At 54.5% G+C, this 20764-nt stretch overlaps 1 protein-coding gene across 4 annotated transcripts in view; it reads left to right on the forward strand.

The window, feature by feature from the left end:
• ADGRD1 (adhesion G protein-coupled receptor D1) overlaps positions 1 to 20764 on the forward strand; it is a 186567-nt gene that overhangs the window by 134796 nt on the left and 31007 nt on the right. For all 4 annotated transcript variants that reach the window (XR_012420854.1, XM_015431835.4, XM_065525075.2 and 1 more), the window contains 3 exons: positions 15720 to 15823; positions 16642 to 16753; positions 19444 to 19597. Coding sequence is in view for 3 of the 4 variants with exons in the window: in XM_015431835.4 (XP_015287321.3) it covers positions 15720 to 15823; positions 16642 to 16753; positions 19444 to 19597 (370 nt within the window). In the remaining variant the exon portion in view is untranslated. The remainder of the gene's footprint in view (positions 1 to 15719; positions 15824 to 16641; positions 16754 to 19443; positions 19598 to 20764) is intronic.

Below are 20764 nucleotides of genomic sequence, written 5' to 3' on the forward strand. Positions count from 1 at the left end.
CAGTCTGTGGGTGTCTTCATGGGAGCAAATCACATCTATTCATTGCCAGAAAAGGTTGATTTAAAAATGGTTTAAAATTATCCATGCTAAAAATGAACATTCTCCTCAACATTAAAAAAAGTTAAGACTGATATCATAAGTAGAAACCAAATTTGCAGCACGCTCAGAGAATTAATAAAAATACCACCAGTGACCTTATTTGGGTTCCTGGTGCAGGCTCTCTGCTCGGGAACTCACATCCGCATCGTGTCCCTTCTCTCTCCGAGGTTTTCCCTTGGCTTTTCTCCATACCCAGCCTCCTTCTTGGTGGTGGTTTCGGGAAGCCCCTTCCTCCTAAGTGGGCAGTGCCCTTTTTGTGGAAAGCCCATCAGACGACAGGGTTCACCTGAGTGAACTGGGCCGAGGTGGGGTGGGCTTCAGGGCTGCTGTCCAGGGGAGGGAGACCCCAAAACGACACTCTATCTTTGCATACTGCTGTCAACTTGGTGATTAGGACCCAGCCCTGAGGGGCCATGTCAAGGCATCTGCTGACGGACACTGTGATGGCTTCCAGCATCTGGCGACTTCCGGTGGTTCCGGAGTGCATGACCCTACACACGCTTCTTTAGAATAAATTGCTGGCAGGCGAATCTGTGGGCAAAGGGCACCGGCATTTTGGTTTTGAAAAACATTGCTGCATTGCACTCTGGGAACCATGTACCAATTTATTCCTCCTCCAGCCGTGGGCAAGAATGGGTAGCTTTGCTTTACATGTGAGTCACAAAAACATGGCGTCATCTCTGGGTGCTTCTAACTTCTCCTACTGAGTGCAGTTCAAGCAGGGGAACGAACACCCGGGTTGTCCAGTAGATCTGCATCCAGACCCAGCCCTCACCACCCCAGCCGCTCTACTCCCCAGGCATGCTTTCTGCACCTTTGAAATTAGCAACCCCAGATCCAGTAAGAACCCAGAGAAGGCAAGTTTTTCTTTTAATTGGATAAAATTATCCTAGAAAAGTAGGCCATTGGAACAGAGAATTCATCCAGAACAGACCCAGTAACTTCTCAGTACACCCACGAGAATCTATGTCAGAGAATTAAAAGAATCAGCAAGTAAGATGACATAAAAAAGTATGAAATCAGAATATTTACATTATTTATAGTAGAAGGAACAGAAGCATGAATAAACATAACACTAGTGATTGCATAAATTCTAATACATCCACGCTAAGGGATATTATTCATCTCTACACTAAAAGAGGAATGATGAAGTCAGGAAACGCGGTGCAACTGTGAAAGAATGGACTGTCATCATGCCAGTGCGCTTGCAGCGATTTCCAAGGTAACACGCTTCTGACACATTCGTTTGGCCGGGCGCGGTGGCTCAAGCCTGTAATCCCAGCACTTTGGGAGGCCGAGACGGGTGGATCACGAGGTCAGGAGATCGAGACCATCCTGGCTAATACGGTGAAACCCCGTCTCTACTAAAAAATACAAAAAACTAGCCGGGCGAGGTGGCGGGCGCCTGTAGTCCCAGCTACTCGGGAGGCTGAGGCAGGAGAATGGCGGGAACCCGGGAGGCGGAGCTTGCAGTGAGCTGAGATCCGGCCATTGCACTCCAGCCGGGGTGACAGAGCGAGACTCCGTCTCAAAAAAAAAAAAAAAAGAAAAGGACAAGAGGTAGACTAGAGTGATACATATCCCATTTTTGTAAAGCCACGGCAGGATCCCCTGTGCCTGTGCGTGGGTGTGTTCTGTGTATGCATTTAAATATGCAACATTTGTATCTTGGTATGTGATTATCAGAAAGGCATGGACAGCGCATTCAAGGTTGTTAGTGGGCAGGGGCAGGAGGGGGCCACCCAGGTAAGGCAGTGGCAGGAGCTGGGGAGAGAAAGGACTGTAAACATCAGCCTGTGGGCTCTGACCCAGGTGTGTATTTGTGTGGAATTGCATGACATGATCAAATGAATAAAATCATTTAGCTCGAAGAGGTGTTTCTGAGGCCTGCTACCCAGGGGTGATGTTTCGTGCTCACTGCTCCTTCCTGATGCCCGGGCGCTGAGACACGCCTGTGCCCGTGTTTGCTGTATGAATGAGGGCGTGCAGGATCGAGTCTGTTCCACAAGGGGAGAGGAACTTAGAGAAAAAGATGTGTTCTCCTTGGAGGCCGGAATGCCACATGCGTGCTGGTTTAGTCAGTGGATCCCAGTCATGCTGACACAACGGGTCTGTACTGCCGCAGGTAGGTGGGAGTTCAACTTTCTGTCCTCTCTAAGGACTGGCTGGCAGGGTATGAGGGAGCGAGGACCTGAGGTTAACCCAGGAGTGGATGCAGGTATGGGCTGGCTCAGCCAGGGACCAAGAGGAGGGCTCAGGCGTGGACTCCCCAGCATTTCTTGCTGAAGCCACGCACCCAATGAAGGTGCTGGGCATGGGGACTGGTGCCGTGGAAGGCATTTGGGCCCGGCCTTAGGGAAAATTCAGCTGCAGCTGTTCCTGGCACTTGTGTTCCCCGCTCAGGGTGTGCAGGCCCGGGAGATGGTCTCGTTGTCTAAGGTGGGAGAGCCCCCCGATGTTGATGGAAAGTCCTGCCCAGGCTGCACCCAGTGAGGAAGGGCAGTGCTCGAGGAGTGTGTGGGAGGTTGGGAGGAGCCCCGGGGCCTGCTGCAGTGCGCTCTTTTTCCTGCAGGTGGCCGCTTCCTCCCAGGTGGCCACTTCCCAGGCTTCGGGCATGGGAAGCATCCCAGGCATGGGCGCCTGCCTTGGGGTGGCTCTGACCTGGGGGGTGCAGGAGCCCTGTGCCAGTACAGGAGCCCCTGGGAATGCCAGTCCCCGAACACCCCTTCCTGGGGCCTGGTGGTCACAGGGAAATAGCACTTCAATAAGATGGTCGTGAACCGTGGTCTGAAGGCTGACTCTGGCCAGTGAATGGGCTTCATTTAGCCCGCAGAGGCTTAAATTTTTAAAAATTGGTTGTCAGTATTCCAAAACACAGATATTTTATCTAAACTTTTGGATTTTTTTTTAAATAAAAAAAGAAGAGGAAAATTTGGACATGCTAGGCTTCCCCCTCTGGCTGGAAACGACGCTGGAGGCGAGTGGCTGCCACCCCTGTGCTCGGGCAAGGTCCCCAGAGCCCCCCGGTCCACATGGCCTCCCTGTACCACAAGCAGCTATCCTCCCTCATCATGTTCGTATTGCTCTTCTGCTTTTAGGAGACCGTGAAATGCTTCCTGCTCTTTTCTGGGGGGGAGAGTGGCATCTCCACTGAGAAGGACTTTGGTTCGAACTGTGGGAGGGAGCATGCTCGTTTTGGCAGCACAGTCCCACCTGGGGTTATGTCTGCAGGCCCCTGCTGCCCTCCTGAGCTGACGCCCTGCCTCTCGGAGGCATTTGAGGTTGTGGTTTCTGAGTCAGAGGAGTCCGTGTCCCGAAACCAACTGCAGGCTTTTCTGGGCATTTCTAAATCTAGCTACGGGTGGGAAAGGAAGGGCACCGTGGGGGCACACCACGCCTTCCTGAGGCAGGAACGGCATGGCCTCCACCCGGACCCACGTTCTAGGCCCCGCGCCCTGCGGTTACCCAGCCAGGTGCAGCCTTGAGCCCCTAAGACAGGCTCTGGCTCCAGGGAAGGGCACAGGGCAGGCAGTGGCAGGGCCTGAATTACATAGCATTGCTGGGAGCTGTGAGAACCACTCTGAGCTGTATTTGCGGTCCCGAGGATGTGTCACAGGCGAGACTGTGCCAACAGTGGTGCCAGCAGCTGCAGCATGTACAGCTCAAGTCAGAAACAGGCTCCCTCCATGGGGTCTCTGTGCGAATGTTAGCCAGACCACCTCCCAATAACACCTCCTGCATGCACTGGGGTCAGTAGAGGCCCCTCTGCCTCCCAGCCAGCTGGACACACAGGTCCCTCCTGGTGATGTGCTGAGAGGCCTTGAGCAGGTGCCTGCTCTGAGCCTCAGTTTCCCTGCTGCGACATGGGTGGGACACTTTCCTTGTGGAGCTGTGGTGGTTATCGGAGGAGGGAGAAGTAGGCACCACTCAGGCCGAAACAGCCTCAACACACAACCTCAACACCCAGCCCTGAGCACCCAACTCGGTACCCAGCCTCAGTACCCAGCCTCAGCACCCAGCCCTGAGCACCCAGCCTCAGTACCCAGCCTCGGTACCCAGCCTCAGTACCCAGCCTCAGCACCCAGCCTCAACACCCAGCCTCAACACCCAGCCCTGAGCACCCAGCCTCAGTACCCAGCCTCAACACCCAGCCTCAACACCCAGCTCTGAGCACCCAGCCTCAGTCCCCAGCCTCAACACCCAGCCCTGAGCACCCAGCCTCAGCACCCAGCCCTGAGCACCCAGCCTCAGCACCCAGCCTCAGCACCCAGCCTCGGTACCCAGCCTCAGTACCCAGCCTCAGCACCGAGCCCTGAGCACCTAGCCCTGAGCATGCAGCCTCAGCACCCAGCCCCAAACACTGCCTGACAGAGTGAGGTCACAGTGAGCCATGAGTATGAAGTTCCTGGGGATGTCCTGGCCTGAGGACCCCGTGAGAGTGGAGTGGGAGTGGGGTGGGGTGGAGCAGGCCTGGCTACTGCACTTGGGACTGCAGCCATCCCAGCATTAACCCGTTCATGGCCACAAGTCTCCTTCCACTCACTCTTCATAAGAAGGTTCAGTCCTTGGCTGTGGGCACCAGGGCAGGGTGGTCTGTTGCCCTGTTGATGGGGATGGGGGGAACTATGGAGGCTGGAGGGGCTCAGAGGAGAGGCCCCTCCACCCATCCCTGGACCCCTCTAATCCTGGAGGCAGAAGTGTGTCCTGCCTTGCCCAGGAGTAACAAGGAAGCTGGTTTGTTCAGCAGCCCACCCCCTGACTCCCTGAGCAATGCCATGTTCACTAGCGTCTTCCGGCCCAGTGGGGAGGACATCTGTCCTCGGTACCATCCTCTTAGAGACCCAGAAAATTGTCACCATCCCTTCTAATTCCCCAGCCTCTGCAGTTCTTCCAGAAGGAGAGGGTGGTGGGCAAAGCCCGCTGGGTCCTTCTGGATGGGCTCCTTACCATTCCACCAGCACCCTCCAGGTGCACGGGTGTGTGCTGTTCCCACCCCGCCTCACGGGTGAGTTTTCCCAAGTCCTGTCCTGGGCTGCTGAGAGCTGGGCTGGGGATGGGAGCTGGGAGCTCACCGGCGGGAGGCGCAGGGGCATGCATCCTTCCACCCCCTCCTGTCTCCCACCCTACGCACCCCTCCCATGCCCCTCCAATCTCCCTCAAGACGCCCACTCTCGGCCCCCAGGGCCCTCCCCGTACCTGTGGCCTGTGCCTCTCTGAGTGGAGAGCTGAGTGAGCCCTGGGAGCAGGGACGACACCTGCCACCCCCATCTCTCCCGTCAGTGCCCCTGGCTCTCAGGCTGCCGGCCACCTAGGACATTGGGAAATGGACCTCAGAGGTGAAAACCTGTGTTTCGGGTGGAGCAGCAGCCGGGAGCTGCCGGGCTCAGCTCTGCTGTCAGCTCAGCCCCAGCCCTGCCTGGGCACCTCGCAGTCCTGGGGGCAGGGAGACGTAGGTTCAAGGTTCTGAGGGTTCCACCCCTGACTCTCTTGACAAATCCAGTTGCCTTTGCCTCCTCCAGCCAGACCCAGGCTGCTCCTTTTAGAGGAGAAGCAGATGTTGCTTCATTTATTCCCCAATTCTCCCGAAGCAGTGTCTGCTCGGCAGCTGTGCTGTGCTTGAGCCGCTCTGCAGAGGGAGCTGGCAGCAGCCTCTGGGGTGATCCCGTCTCGGGGGATCTTCTTTCAGGGCTACCCTCAGAACTGGGGTCTCACTCTGTGGGGCTGGGGGCGGGCCGGGTGGCCAGGACTGGGAACATGGTCGGGGGTCAGACTGGACGTTCCAGGGGCGGATGGATGCATAGCCCAGCCGAGGGATCGGGTCGCTTTGGCGGGGCCGCTGTGGGCTGCAAGGCTGTGGTCAGAGCTTGACGTCTGAAGCGAGCCAGGTTTCTGGTCAGCACGTGTTTTTTGTCATGAGTGTGCTGAATCTTGGGAATTAGAGTGGGGGTGTGGGCCGTCTAGGAGAAGTTGCCAGCCCCCATGTTAGGAGTGGGGACAGGAGCTTGAGGGCTCTTTCTGGGACATACAGGAAGATGGGGTGTCAGGAGATAGAGGGGTTCTGTAGGTTGAATTGTTTGTAAAGATGATACACGCATGTGGGAAAATGCAAGCACACAGAAGGCAGAGAATGGAAACTGACGGTCACGGCCACCGTTCCTGCCTCCCGGCCCTGCCCAGAGCAGCGGCCTAGACACACGCTTGCTTTTCTGTCATTCCAGATGCGGTTGCTGAGCCTGGGGCCCTGGTTTGCTGTTTGTTCTATTTTTGTTTGTTTTTTAAATTTTCTGTACCTCAATGGATGCAAACCGATTTGTTCTTTAAACAAAGGGTGGTGAACTATAAAGACTGCTCCCTTCATTTTTATTTACTGTTTATCTGTTTTAGAGACAAGGTTGCGCACTGTGGCCCAGGCTGGACTCAGTGGCGCCACCTCGGCTCACTGCAGCCTTGACCTCCTGGGCTCCAGAGATCCTCCTACCTCAGCCTCCCAAGTAGCTGGGACTAGAGATATGTACCACCATGCCTCGCAAGACGGCACACTTTAAAAAATGTATCCACGTATCTTGGAGGTTGCTCCTTCTCGGGGTATACAGAGCCACATCTTCCCGTGTTAACCACTACGTAGCTCTCCCATGGGTGGACACTGAAGTGATGGCGGTCTTTGGCCACAGCAAACGACCAGCATCCTGTGCCACACATCCCACCTCCACCTGTGAGGATGGGTTCCCGTGGTGGCACTGCCCGGCCAGTTTCACAACGCCACAGCTGTTTAAAGCAGCTGTCGTCTGGGGCACAGCAGGGGCTGGGCCCTGAGTTCCCAGTCATGTTGAGTCCTGGGTTCTGCCCTGAGATCTACCTGCCTCCTGCTGCCCGGCTCTGCCTCCCAGGGCCGACCACTGTGCTGAGGCCCAGGTCTGTCACATGGGGTAGGTGATGGGATGGGAGGAGGCCCAACAGCTCTTCTCTCTCACTGCTACAGGTGGCTTTTCGGGCAGTGGCTGCGCCTCTGCTGTGGCTGCAGCCCTGCTGGACAGTCTGTAGATCTGGCTTCCACTGGGGATTTGTGGCATGGCACATTCCTGGGCCACCTCACTACCCCTGTGAGGTCCCCCTTCTCTCCCCTCCCGAGAGTTGGCAATTCCCTGAGTCAAACGTTCCACTCTTGGAAAGTCTGGAGTGGTTTCTCTTTTCCCAGCTGGCCCCAGACTGATGCACAAGCTGTGCCGCCAGGGGAGGCAGCAGGAGCCCCCAGGGTTCCCGGTCTGGAAAACAAGGGGGCGATGGTCCCCTCAGCTGACTCTTTCAACAGGGTCATGGTGGCCCGAGGCAGGCCAGTCCCAGCATCTACTCAAACATACAGCAGCCCAGCTGGGTCCTCGGGGAAGATCTCCTGCCTGTGGCCAGTCTTCTCCCGTCCCGCAGCACCCCTCAAGTGGCCGAGCAGCTCATTTCCACCTGTGCCCGGGCTGTCGGCTCATTTCTATCAGCGGACGTGTAATGTGCCAGCAACTGGACCCAGCCCAGCGGGAGGCTGGCTGCATGCTGCTGGCACACACTACGGCTGCCTATGGCCAGGGACGGCCGCCAAACCAGGGATGCCTGGAGTCACAGATCCACCAGGGCCTGGTCGCTCGTGCTGTCCAGGAGCCGAGGGCAGGAGTGCAGCTCAGCCAGGGACTGAGGGCTGCCTTAAGGGGAGACAAGCCCCGTGAGAGCCTGGGTGCCAGCCGCTGAGGGACCAGAGACAGGGAGGAGCCAGCCTGGCTGGGACAGGGTGGGCGTCAAAGCCGGGGGTTAGTTCAAGGGCTGGTGTGAGGGTGGAGTGTGGACCCAGCTCGGGGGTCCTGCTCTTGTGCCCGGGAACCCATCCTCCGCTCGCCCTGCTCTCTGCTCTATGCTTGGCTTCCTGCCAAGTCCAACCAAGGAGAGATGGTGGTGCTGGGGTGGGCAAAGGGGCCAGCCTCCTACCTGGGCCCCTGCTGGCATGGGCATCCCCCTGTGGCTCCAGCCCCTGCATGCAGACCCTTCCCCGCACACCCACGCCAGCCTCACCTGGGCAGGATAGTCTGGTTCCAGCTTCTGCTGGTGGCCCAGCCTGGCTCTGCTGCCATTACCTCTCCCGCTGTCCTTCCGTGGTGGCCGCTGTCTGGGCTGCCTCACTGCCTTCTCTGCTTTTTCAGGGCTTCCCTCACCTTCATAACCAGCTCCCCATGTCCAATCCCCTCTACTGAACCAGCTCCCCATGTCCCGTCCCCTCTACTGAACCAGCAGGGAGGGTCTTGCTTTCCCATGATGAAAGGAGAGGGTGGATGGAGGCAGGTCAGAGGCACGGGCTGGGGCTGGAGCATGCAGGGCCTCAGAAGCCGTGGGCAGTGATGGAGGGTTGAGTCTGAGTCTCAGGCACCGTGGAGGGGGTAAGCCGCGAGGGACGAGGCTCCAGTGTACAGTGGAGCCCAAGCCAGGAGGGACTTGGTAGAGGATGCGGCTGGTGCTGCGGGGAGACCAGAGAGTCCCAGGAGGCCAAAGAGATCAAGGCAGGGGCTCTAGAAATCAGTCAGAAAGAGGATCGGGACAGATGGCCGTGTCGTGGCTGAGAAGCCAACAGGACTCGGAGGTGGGCGCTCCAAGGGAGAGGGAAGGGCCTGGGTCAGGGCCTTTCTCAGATCATAGCCGTGTGAGGGCCACCATCCCTCTGTCCCTCTGTGGTCACCTCTGCCACCGCCCCTGTGCATTTCCATCACAGCCTCATTAACACGGCACTGGCAGCCTTAGGTATTTATTCACGTTTACACATCCACGTCTTTGTTCATTACCCACTTCCCCACTGCGATGAGACTTCCATACCTGGCACACAGTAGGTGCTGAATACATGCTTGCTGCTGAAGCAGGGGCCATCAGGGGTCAACCCCAGCCCTGCCCCTCGCCAGCTGTGTGGTGGTGGGCAGTCACTTACTGCAGCTGCCTCAGTGTCCTCATCTGTAAAGGGAAACCACGCTGTCCACTCACAGGCTTGTTCTGAGGATTCGATGCCTTCAAGCAGCAGGGACCTTGTTTCTGTCATTTCCAACTACTCTTCTGTGGTTCTCCATGATGCCTGCAGTTTGCCAGATCCTCTCTCGGGCCCTGGGGATTCAGAATTAAACAAGACAATCGACCTGTCTTCATGGAACTTACTGTCAGAGCTCACATCACTCTGGTCTAGAAGGCTGTCTCCTGTCCTGTCTGTCAGGTTCCTGCCCAAGCATTGAGGCCGTGTGAAGCCCTCTCCCTCCTAACACCCACTCAGTATTTCTCTCTGCCTCCCTCAGATCACCCTCCCTCCCTTCCAGTTTCCTCAGGCCATGTGCAGGTAGTGGTGGAGTTAATGTTTAACACGGGTTGCAGGGTTAAGTAATACAACGACAAATCCATGGCTGAATGTGTGTTACAACTAGAATGTGCCTGTAGTAAAGAGAAGGGAGTGAGTCACTATTGGGATCACCTAGATTGCCACTCTGTGGACTTGAAAGCTGTGTTGAAGCAGAGAGGTTTGCAGACCCTGACGTGTGCATGCTGTTTCTTCTTGATCCCTCCTGAAGTCTGCCTCATTATTCAGACCATTGTGTGGAAGAATAATGTATGATGTTACGTGCAAAAGCCATGGAGACTCCAGTTTATGGGGGATCTCAGGAGTTTTTTCAAAAGTCATTTTGATCATCTATCATTTTTACCTGTGGGCTCACCTTAAAACTCAAGCACCATGTAAAATGTGACCCTTCAATATATCTGGCCTTATGTTTCTTACAATCATTTCAAGGCTGCCTGGTCAGGCTATTAGCTCTGTTCAAGGGAAGAGCCATATGTCTTTCTTTTTAGTGTTCCCCATTGTGCCTGGCATGATGCTGGCTTTGGGTGGGTTTGATAAAAGTATATGGTAAAGAAACTTGATTGATGATGGGGTTGGTTCATGATGGGGTTGGTTGATGGTAAGGTTTGCTGGTGGTAAGGTTGGTTGAAGATAGGGTTGGTTAACGGTAGGTTGGTTGAGGGTAGATTGGCTGAAGGTAAAGTTGGTTGACGATGGGTTTGATTGATAATCAGGTTGATTAATAGGTTGGTTTATGATGCATTTGGTTAATGGGTTGGTTAATGGTTAGGTTAGTTGATAGTAGGTTGGTTGAAGGTCAGTTTATGATGAGTTTGGTTGATGATGGGTCAGTTGATGGTAGAGTTGGTTGATAGTGGATTACTTGAAGGTAAGGTTGGTTGATGGTGGGTTTGGCTGATGGTCAATTGGCTGGTAGATTGGTTGATGATGGGTTGGTTGATGGTAAGGTTGGTTCATGGTTGGTTTGGTTGATGGTCAGGTTGGTTGATGGTGGAGTTGATGATGGGTTGGTTGATGGTCAGGTTGGTTGATGGCGGAGTTGGTTGATGATGGGTTGGTTGATGGTCAGGTTGGTTGATGATGGATTGGTTGATGATGGGTTGGTTGATGGTAAGGTTGGTTGATGGTGGAGTTGGTTGATGATGGGTTGGTTGATGGTAAGGTTGGTTCATGGTCAGTTTAGTTGACGGTCAGGTTGGTTGATGGTGGAGTTGGTTGATGATGGGTTGGTTGATGGTAAGGTTGGTTCATGGTCTATTTGGTTGATGGCCACGTTGATTGATGGTGCAGTTGGTTGATAGGTTGGTTGATGATGGGTTGGTTGATGGTGGAGTTGGTTGATGATGGGTTGGTTGATGGTAAAGTTGGTTCATGGTTGGTTTGGTTGATGGTCAGGTTGGTTGATGATGGGTTGGTTGATAGGTTGGTTGATTATGGGTTGGTTGATGGTGGAGTTGGTTGATGATGGGTTGGTTGATGGTCAGGTTGGTCAATGATGAGTTGGTTGATGATGGGTTGGCTGATGGTAAGGTTGGTTGATGGTCTGTTTGGTTGATGGTCAGGTTGATTGATGGTACAGTTGGTTGATAGGCTGGTTGATGAGGGGTTGGTTGATGTTAAGGTTGGTTGATGGTGGATTGGTTGATGGTGGAGTTGGTTTATAGTCAGATTAGCTAGTGGTGCATCATTTGAATGTAAGGTTGGTTGATGGTAGGCTTGGTTAATGGTAAGGTTGATTGATGATGGGTTGGTTGATGGTGAGTTGATTGACAATGGGTTGGTTGATGGTGTGGTTAGTTGGCAATAAGGTTGATTGATAATATGGTTGGAAGGCTTACAGCATAAGTGGGTAGGTGTGGGTCTGGCTAGGCTCCCATTTGTAGGAAACTCCCAGTAGAATGGGTGGCTGAGAATGGAGATTAAGATGTTTTAGAGAGTTGACTGACCAACTGCAGCCCAGTGTGCAGTGAACTCTCATATCAGCCCACTGGAACCTCACTGCATTTGCAAATAGATGAGCTAAAGCTTTATTTTCTCAATTTAAAAGATATTATTAATCAGTGATGTAGATTTAGGAAATCTGTTGAATCAGTGGCAGAGTCAGATGGGTAGATGTGAGGGCTCTTTCTCCCCTGACGCCTTCAGCAAATCCCTCTGGTTACCATTGTGCCCAATAGTGCTCACTGCTGTTTTCAGAGCTGCGAGATGGGGTAGGAAAAGCTTCCCTAAGTGGACTGCATCCTCAGAGCTTCGCATGTCCCTGGGGGAGAGGTGACACCCCATGAAATGCAGCCGTGGTGTCTGAGAGTGACATGCATCCCTCTGGTGGGACGTGAGATAACTTGGGTAGAGCAGAGATGCTCAGGAGTGGGGAGGAGCCAGGGCCTTGTGGGGTGGAGACCTGTGTGGGGTGCATCTCTTAGGGGGGCTTCCCAGGGCAGTGGGCCAGGCAGGCTTTTGGACACCACTGCTTTCCTTCCTTCACTAGCAGTGTTTCCATTGGTTTTTCTTTTTCTTTCTTTCTTTTTTTTTTTGAGATGGAGTCTGGCTGTGTTGCCCAGACTGGAGTGCAGTGGCATGATTTCGGCTCACTGCAACCTTCACCTCTTGGGTTCAAGTGATTCTCCTGCCTCCGCCTCCTGAATAGCTGGGATTACAGGTGTGGGCCACCACATCCGGCTAATTTTTGTATTTTTAGTAGAGACAGGGTTTCACTATGTTGGCCAGGCTGGTTTCAAACTCCTCACCTCAGGTGATCTGCCTGCCTCGGCCTCCCAAAGTGCTGGGATTACAGGCATGAGCCACTGCGCGTGTCCTCCATTGGTTTTTAACTGAATTCAGTTTGGTGACTGCTGCAGAGGTGGATGTTCGTTTCCAAGAACCACTTCCTCTGTTGAGGCCCAAAACTTTTGTAACTGACCCTTCCTTCCATCTCTAGGCAGAGATCAGTGTGAGGGACAAGACTTTTCTGTTGCCTTAGGAGACAGCAAAGAAAGATTGCATATCCAGTACAATGTCAGTGTGTCCTGTGTTTGGTTTTATTCTTAGTTTATTTGGTTTTATTCTTAATTTCTGCAAAATCTCACTTCCTCTAAAACAGCACTTCTTAAACCACATCTCTGTTTTTGTCACTGGGTCTTTTCCCTTCCTCCTCCAAAGAGTTTAAGAAATGCCAAGTTAAACATAGCTAAACAGGTGTTTTTTTGTTTTTGTTTTTGTTTTTTACCTGCAGAATCCTCAGAACTCTTAAGTGGCTTTATATTCATCCAAAAAGTCTTCTAAGGGGTGCAGAGAATGGAGTGTTTTCCAAACCTATCTGAAACCAGAAACATCATTTCATGGGATTTGCTAACAATGTCATGCAGAAACTGGAGTGTCACACACGGAGTGTGGGGAATGTGGCCTAGAAATTTAGTTCCCGGCCGGGCGCGGTGGCTCAAGCCTGTAATCCCAGCACTTTGGGAGGCCGAGGCGGGCGGATCACAAGGTCAGGAGATCGAGACCACAGTGAAACCCCGTCTCTACTAAAAATACAAAAAAAAATTAGCCGGGCGCGGTGGCGGGCGCCTGTAGTCCCAGCTACTCAGGAGGCTGAGGCAGGAGAATGGCGGGAACCCGGGAGGCGGAGCTTGCAGTGAGCCGAGATCGCGCCACTGCACTCCAGCCTGGGCAACAGCGTGAGACTCCATCTCAAAAAAAAAAAAAAAAAAAAAAAAAAGAAATTTAGTTCCCTTCACCCACTGCGGCTATGCGATTAATGGGAGTAGCTCTTGGCCCGTCCATCTGCAGATGGAGATGTTTGTTTCCATTGCCGAGAATGCTGTGGTGGGAAGGCACTGGCAGTGTCGCCTATTGAGGAACTCGTTTTGCCAAACATACTCGGCAGGTGACTGAGGAGTGCCTTCCCCTCCCACAAGGCCCCTTCTGCCGGCAGAAGGCACCTGTGACCTCAGCTCCCACCTAGTGGAGCAGAGATGGGCAGCACTGGGCAGCCTCGGGCCTCCGGGAGGCCCCTGTTCACCCACAGCGTCCCAGGTGCACTGGCTGTTGCCAGGCAGGGATAGGGAGTGGGCTCTGGGCAGAGTCGGTGTGAGTTCACCAAAGTCTCCACCTTGAGTTCCTCCAGCCCAGTGCAGGAGAGCCCACAAGGGTCAGGGGAGGCTGAGATGGAGGCGCACACCCAGGGAACATCGTGGTACCTGCTGCAGGGAAGCCCACGGGCGTGGCTGTGATTCCCAGGAGGCAGAGGTCCGCAGCCTGAAGGTCCTCTCAAATATGGGAGGCCAGGCTCAGGAGTTGAAGGAAAAAGGTTTATCCATGGGAGAAGGAATAGTGGGGCTCTCCCACCCCTAACTGGATGATTCTGCAATAACCAGAGACAAGAACAAGAAATCGCAGCCATTCTCCTGAGGGGACAGGGGGCCCCGTTTCTTCAGAGTCCCCTCTCACCCTCAGGGACACTGATGGTCTCCCCTGTGACTGCCCCTCTTCTCTCCCTGGGGCGTCATGAACCTGGAAGGGGGATTCTTCCGTTTCCCTGGTCCTGGCCACGCAGTGCCCACCTTTCCCATTATAACCACGATGTCCATGGAGAGGGAAGTCCAGTCCCAGGGAAATCGGAACTTGTGCCCAGGTCCTTGCCTGCTGAGGCCTGAGCTGGCGTTCGGCACAGGTGGCTCCGCCCAGCCCTCAGCCTCTCTGCCTTGTCCCTGAGCCCGAGAGCACAAAAGAGCCCCTCCAGGGGAAATGCTGCTGGTGTCATGGCAACAGTTGCTTCACTCCTGATAGGGGCCCAGCCAAGGCCCTGTCTCCCGCAAGCACTGGACCCCAGAGAGGATACCAGGGCCTGCAGGGTGAAAGTGAGCTCCTGCTAAAAGGGGAGGCCCAGGCTGCAGGGTCCAGGTTGCCGCTACCCCAGCCCCACGCATCCAGGAATCTAGCACGTCTGCAGCCCCTCGGGCGTGAGCCCACTCCCTGTCAGTCACAGTTGAAGGCGGTGCTCACTGAGCGTTCGGGCTTCCCATGGCCCCCTGGCCCCAGGTTGCTCCCTGAGGTCCAGGACACTGCCTGCCTCACCTTGAGCTGGGGTCCCCTGGGCCTGCGGTGTCTCCTCTGTCATTGCCAACAGCTCCTTATGCACTCAGAGTGGCCTCCTTTTGTTCCTTTGTCCTGGTGATCGGGGAGAAGGCATTTAGACTCCCCCTACGCCCATGCCATGGGAGGAAGCTGGAAGCAGGGGTCTCAGAGGATGGGGGACACGGGTCTGGGGACTGGGGTCTCTGTGCCCGATGGGGACAGCGTGATGCAGGCTTCAGGCTTCAGCTGGGTCTCTGACAAGAGCCACGGACCACAGGAGGAAGCACGTGGCGCCCTCCTGCACGTGAGCAGCTGGGAGGCTGCCCTTCCAGGCCTGTGGCTTAGGAGCCCGGAGCCTCCTGGAGCCCAGGGTCACACGTGTCTGAGCTTGAGGCCCTGACTTGGGAACCGAGGGAGCGCCGTCTGCATTGTGCAGTTGGTGAACTGCGGCTTTGGTTCGATCCTTTGTGGCTCTGCAGCCGCTTCATCCCCAGGTGTGTTTTGCTCTGCCTCATTCCCTCAAGGTGTTGGGACCCTCCAGACACGGGTGCTGGAGATCACCACCGTGTCCATTTAGAGAGCTTTCCTGAGGCCCACAGTGTGCAGGCGGCAGCCATTGTGCGGGCGCTGGGAGGGTCGCGGCCTCGGGCCAGGGCGGTAACCGGCTCTTCCCTAGCTGCTGCAGCACTTTGTGTTTGTAAATTCATGGAGTCCTTGCGGCCACTGAGGGTGGAGAGCGGGCGTTATTTTCATTTCACAGCTGAGTGTCACATGTCCCAGATTGTCAGCCAGGACATGGCCCAGCTGGGACTTGAACCCAGGAGGTCTGGCTCCGGGGCTGACTCTTCGTCTGCAGCCCTGTGTATTGCAGTGTAGACAGGACACTCAGCTCCTGGCCAAGCCCATCAGCCGCAGTCTGCAGACTGTGGCTGAGGGAGCCTGAGTGATCTGTAGGGTACCTCGGGGCACTGGACATGCACGCACAGAACCAGGGCTGCAACCCCAGCATCAGCCTCTGTAGGTGGCAGCAACAGACATTTGGGCTGGGAGGCAGGGCTTGGTGGTCAGCACCACGCTCACACGGGACCAGCTGTGCACCTGCCTGGGCCCTCTGCAGCTTCAGGCTCCGATGAGGTGGCTGGGCCAGCTGCTGACGCCTCTGCTCTGCTCCCCGCAGCTTGCACGTGGACACCAGGTGGCGCTGTCGTCTATCAGCTATGTGGGCTGCTCCCTCTCCGTGCTCTGCCTGGTGGCCACGCTGGTCACCTTCGCCGTGCTGTCGTGAGTCCCCTTTTCTAATCCACCCAACAGCCCCTCAGCCCCTGCCTGCACCTCAGATCTCAAGATGGATGAGACGGGAGAGGGGAGGGGCTGTGGAGGTAAGAGCACCAGGCTTAGCTAAGCTAGAAAACTCTGGAAAGGCCCCCAGCCCAGGCACAGGAATTCTGGTGGAACCCAAGCCAGGCAAAAGGAGATGGCCATGGGCCTGGGGACACCTCAGCTCCCCTCAGTTCAGACATTCATTCTGGCTCCCACGTTCCTCAGCACAGGCGTGTGGTCGGCTCTGAGGGCCTGACTGGACCCAAGAGAGATGAGAACATGCTTGAATGGGGGCTGGACAATAACCAAGTAAACAAAAGCGAGAACAAACATCTTCACGGTGATCACGCCACGAGGCAGCAGGGCAGGGGGGGGGGTGCAGCTGGGTCCCAGCAGTGGTCAGGAAGCTGATGCTGAGGGGGACATTCGGGCCGCCATGCAGGGACCGGGGAGAGGGTTTACCGCATGGGAACAGCTATGCAAAGCTGGAATAAGCTGGGACTTTGAGAAGCAGGAACATGAGTTGGGAGAGAAAAGAACTGAGTCAGGGCAGAGCCACGGCCCAGGGTCAGACTGTGTAGGGCTGGGTGGGCATGCAAGGAGCTGGGATCAGATCCAAGAGCAATAGGGAGCCATTGAGGGTCCACAGCAGGGAGTGACAGCAGCCCTTCTGGCTGCTCTTGGAGAAATGGATACAGGGACTCTGTGGGCCATGGAGCTGAGCCTGGGGGTCTGGGTTGGCACAGGGCCCGGGCCTCACACCCTGCTTCTGTCCTCAGCTCCGTGAGCACCATCCGGAACCAGCGCTACCACATCCATGCCAACCTGTCCTTCGCTGTGCTGGTGGCCCAGGTCCTGCTGCTCATTAGCTTCCACCTTGAGCCGGGCACGGTGAGTGGGCGCAGGTCCTTGTTCCTGCGCTGTCCTTCCCCAGCCTCCTCGGATGTCACTGGGTGGCACCTTCTCCTGCTAGCTTTTTCCACTCAAATTTCAGACCCTATCTCACCAGACAACCAGGGCTGTGGTTTTTCGGGGGAAGCAGAGACCGTGACGCGCACGAGCTGGTTCCTCTGCTGCACGCCAGCCTCCGGTAAAGCTGCTGCTGCCGCCACCCACTCACACTGCCTAGCATCAGCTACGCGCAAGGCACGGTGTCAAGGGCTTGCATCTGCAAAGCCATCTCACCCTCTAAGCACCTGTCATCCTCCCAGCCTACAGATAAAGGAATTGGGGCACAGGGCTTACAGGCCTTGGCCAAGCTGACGGCCTGGTGTGGGTAGACCAGGACTCTTGTCAGCTGCAGGCTGTGCGCTTCATCAGGTGCTTGACAGCAAACAGTTGTGCCACCTCTGCTCAGTGAAGCAGACCTGCAGACCTAGATGCCACCTTTCCCTGCTCTTTGCATGGAGTTGGGAGTTCTCTGGGGCCCTAGGAAGTCTTAGACCTCACAGAAGTCAAAGAGCTGAGACTCTGAAGTGACCCAGCAGCGCAGTGACGTAGGCCTGTAAACCAGTTGATGGAAGAGAAAAACAGAGGGCTGCCTGCTCCATGTGTGGGAGGAAAAAGGGAGCTGGCTCTGGCAGAAGCTCTTAGGAACCCAGCAGGATAAGCCCGTGGTCTTAGGGTGCAATCAGGATTGGCCAACAGAAGATGAACGCTTTACCCCATGCCTAGCGGATCAGCAGAGCCTCTCCTCCTCACTGCCCAGCGGAGCCCTTTGTCCCCATGCATGTCCTGGGGCTGCTGCCTATGGACAGACCCGCCTTCCTGTGGCAGCAGGCACCTCCCTCACGGGCACTCCCCCTTGGACTCGGGAGCATCCGCGAAGTTCCTGGATGCACCGTGAAATGGACAGGGTGTGCAATGGCCTCAAGCTCTCCTGCTGGATGCTTCTCAGGCTCCGGTGTGAACCATCACGCGAGGATTCCTTACAGTGCAGATTTTGGTTCAGGAGCTGTGGGTGTGGCCCAGAATACTGTATTTCTATCAATCATTCAGGTGATGCTGACGCTGCCTGTCCAAGTCCACGCTGGGGAGCGAGGTCCCACTGTGTGCTGGCAGCAGGAGGGGAGGCAGGTCTGCAGCAGCTCCAGGTGTCTATAATCCCAGCTGGTGGCCCTAGGGGACTGGGAGAGCATCTTTCCTCCAGAACCCTATGTCTGAATCCCAGGGAAGGGCTCTGATTGGTCCCCCTCTCCCAGAGACCTGTCTCTGAATCCCAGGGAAGGGCTCTGATTGGTCCCCCTCTCCCAGAGACCTGTCTCTGAATCCTAGGGAAGGGCCCTGATTGGTCCTGCTCTCCCAGAGACCTGTGTCTAAATCCCAGGGAAGGGCTCCGATTGGTCCCGCTCTCCCAGAGACCTGTGTCTGAATCCCAGGGAAGGGCTCCGATTGGTCCCGCTCTCCCAGAGACCTGTGTCTGAATCCCAGGGAAGGGCTCCGATTGGTCCTGTTTGAGGGGTGTGCCTACAGGGTAAACCTTTGTGCCAGATGGGAGAGGATGATTGTAGTGGTTGATCCCACCCGAGCCTCTCGGGTGGGGAGGGGCTGCTCCCCAAGGGAAAGGGGTAGCTGGTCCTGGAAGACACAGGGCCAGGGGTCGCTGAGCCAACAAAAATAATAGGTGTGTCTTATTTTTTATCTATATATAACAGATCATGATGACAAGAAACACATTTAGTGGCTCATACATTCCTTCTCTGAGAACTAACTGACTTGGGCACATCTGAAGGACACAACTTGGAGCACCAGCAGAGCTGGGTTGTCCTGGGGTCCTTGGTTTGTGTTCCTTCCTGGGCTCTGGTTCCCTGGACTTTTATCTAGAGCTAAGGGACAAGCCCTGGCTCTTCCCAGCACCTGGACTCACAGGGAGCAGAGGGGTGGAGCCCCAGGAGGATCTGAAGCTGCACAGTTCAGGGCCTGTCTCTCTCCATCCTGGGCACCTGGGGCCTCCAGGCTACAGGGGAGGAATGGAGAGGTTCCCAAGGCCCTACCTGTCTGTCCCTGAGCCCTATTGAGGGGAAGCCTGTGGAGCAGCTTGGTTGCCTGAGCCCCTTTCAGTTCTAACTACAACTTGGAAGCTGCAGTCAATTTAGTTAGAACTAGAAGTCTCAGCATCTAGGGTTCAGCCACATGGCAGGCGGCAGGCTCCACACCTCTCTGGGAGCCACGTGGCTTCCAAAGTTCCCTGCTCCAGTCCTCACCTGGGAGGGAAACTCTTCCATAGTCCCTGCCTTAGCCCCAGTATCCACCCTGATTGGACCAGGTGAGTCATGTGCCTATCCCTGAGCCAATCCTGTTGCAAGGAATGGATAGTTTTGCTGATTGGTTGGGCCTGAGTCCTGTGCCCTCTCCTGAAACAATCACCATCCCTGGGGACAACATGGTACTGTGATTGGCTAGCCACGCCTCACGTGCTGCACCCAAATCCCTGGGCTTGAGCAACAGGAAGATACCCTGGGAAGAAATGTGGTCACATGACCAAAAGACCCCCAGGCCACGGATACTGGGAGGCTGGGACCATAGCCACATCCAGGGCCCACCCTGGGCTGTCTCACCTCCCATCTCTGGTTAAATCCTAGACCCCCTGCCGGGTGATGGCCGTGCTCCTACACTACTTCTTCCTGAGTGCCTTCGCATGGATGCTGGTGGAGGGGCTGCACCTCTACAGCATGGTGATCAAGGTCTTTGGGTCGGAGGACAGCAAGCACCGTTACTACTATGGGATGGGATGGGGTAGGTGGGGCAGGGCAGGTGGGATGGCAGGGCAGGAGGGAGAGGAAGAGATAGGTGGGGATGGGGTAGGCAGGACAGGATGAGACAGGTGGAAGTGGGGACAGAAGGGGCAGGTGGGGGTGGGGGGAGGTGGAAATGGGGTTTGATAGGATGGGATAGGGAAAGTCAGATGTGCTTTCATCTTCATATTATGCTTCTTGGTGCCGCCTAGAGACCCAGCTAGGAAGGAGAATCCACTGGCTAATCAAAGGCAAAAATTCCACATCACTTGGAAACGTTTCCAACCTTCCTGACGTGATTTATCAATTTTGGTGATCTTTTCAAAGAACCAACTTTTAGTTTGATTTTCTTTTTTGTTTTTCTATTATCTGTTTCTTTAATTTCTGCTTTAATCTTCATTCTTTCCTTCCTTCTGCTTATTTTAGCTTTAGTTTCTTCTTGTTTTCCAGTGTGTCGAAGTGAAATTGGAGGTTACTGAGTTGAGATTTTCTTTTTTAATATAGGCATGTATAGTGATATATTTCCTTCTTCCCACTGCTTTAACTGCATCCTGTATGTTTCATTTGTGCCTTCATTTTAAATTCATCTCAAAATATTTTCAAATTTATTTAATTTTTATTTGACCCATTGATTATTTGCACATATTCATGAGTTTCTCACTTTTTTCTATTATTGATGTCTGATTTTATTTCATTGTGGAAAGACAGCATATTTTGTATGATTTCAGTCCTTTTAACTGTATTAAGGTTTGTTTTATGTCTTAGTAAGTATCTGTCCTGGAAAGTGGTCCATATGCCCTTGAGAAGAATGTGTATTCTCCTGTTGGATGGAGCAGTCTCCAGATACCTGTTAGGCCTAAGTTGGTTTATAGTGTTGTTCAAGTCTTCTGTTTCCTCACTGATCTTTTTTCTAGTTGTTCTGTCCATTACTGAAGTATTGAAGTCACCATTTGTTGTGTTGTCTATTTCTCCCTTCAATTTGTTGATGCTGTTTCCTGTCGCTTGGGGTTCTGTTTTTAGGTACACGTATGTTTATACTTACATCTTTCTGATGAATCAACCCTTTTACATTGATAAAACGTCTCTTCATCTCCTTTTGTTTTGTTTTAAAGTCTGTTTGTCCCATATGATTAGTAGAGCCACTCCAGCTTTCTTGCAGTTGCTGTTT

Source organism: Macaca fascicularis, chromosome 11 (genome assembly GCF_037993035.2).
Source record: "Macaca fascicularis isolate 582-1 chromosome 11, T2T-MFA8v1.1".
NCBI lineage: Eukaryota > Metazoa > Chordata > Mammalia > Primates > Cercopithecidae > Macaca > Macaca fascicularis.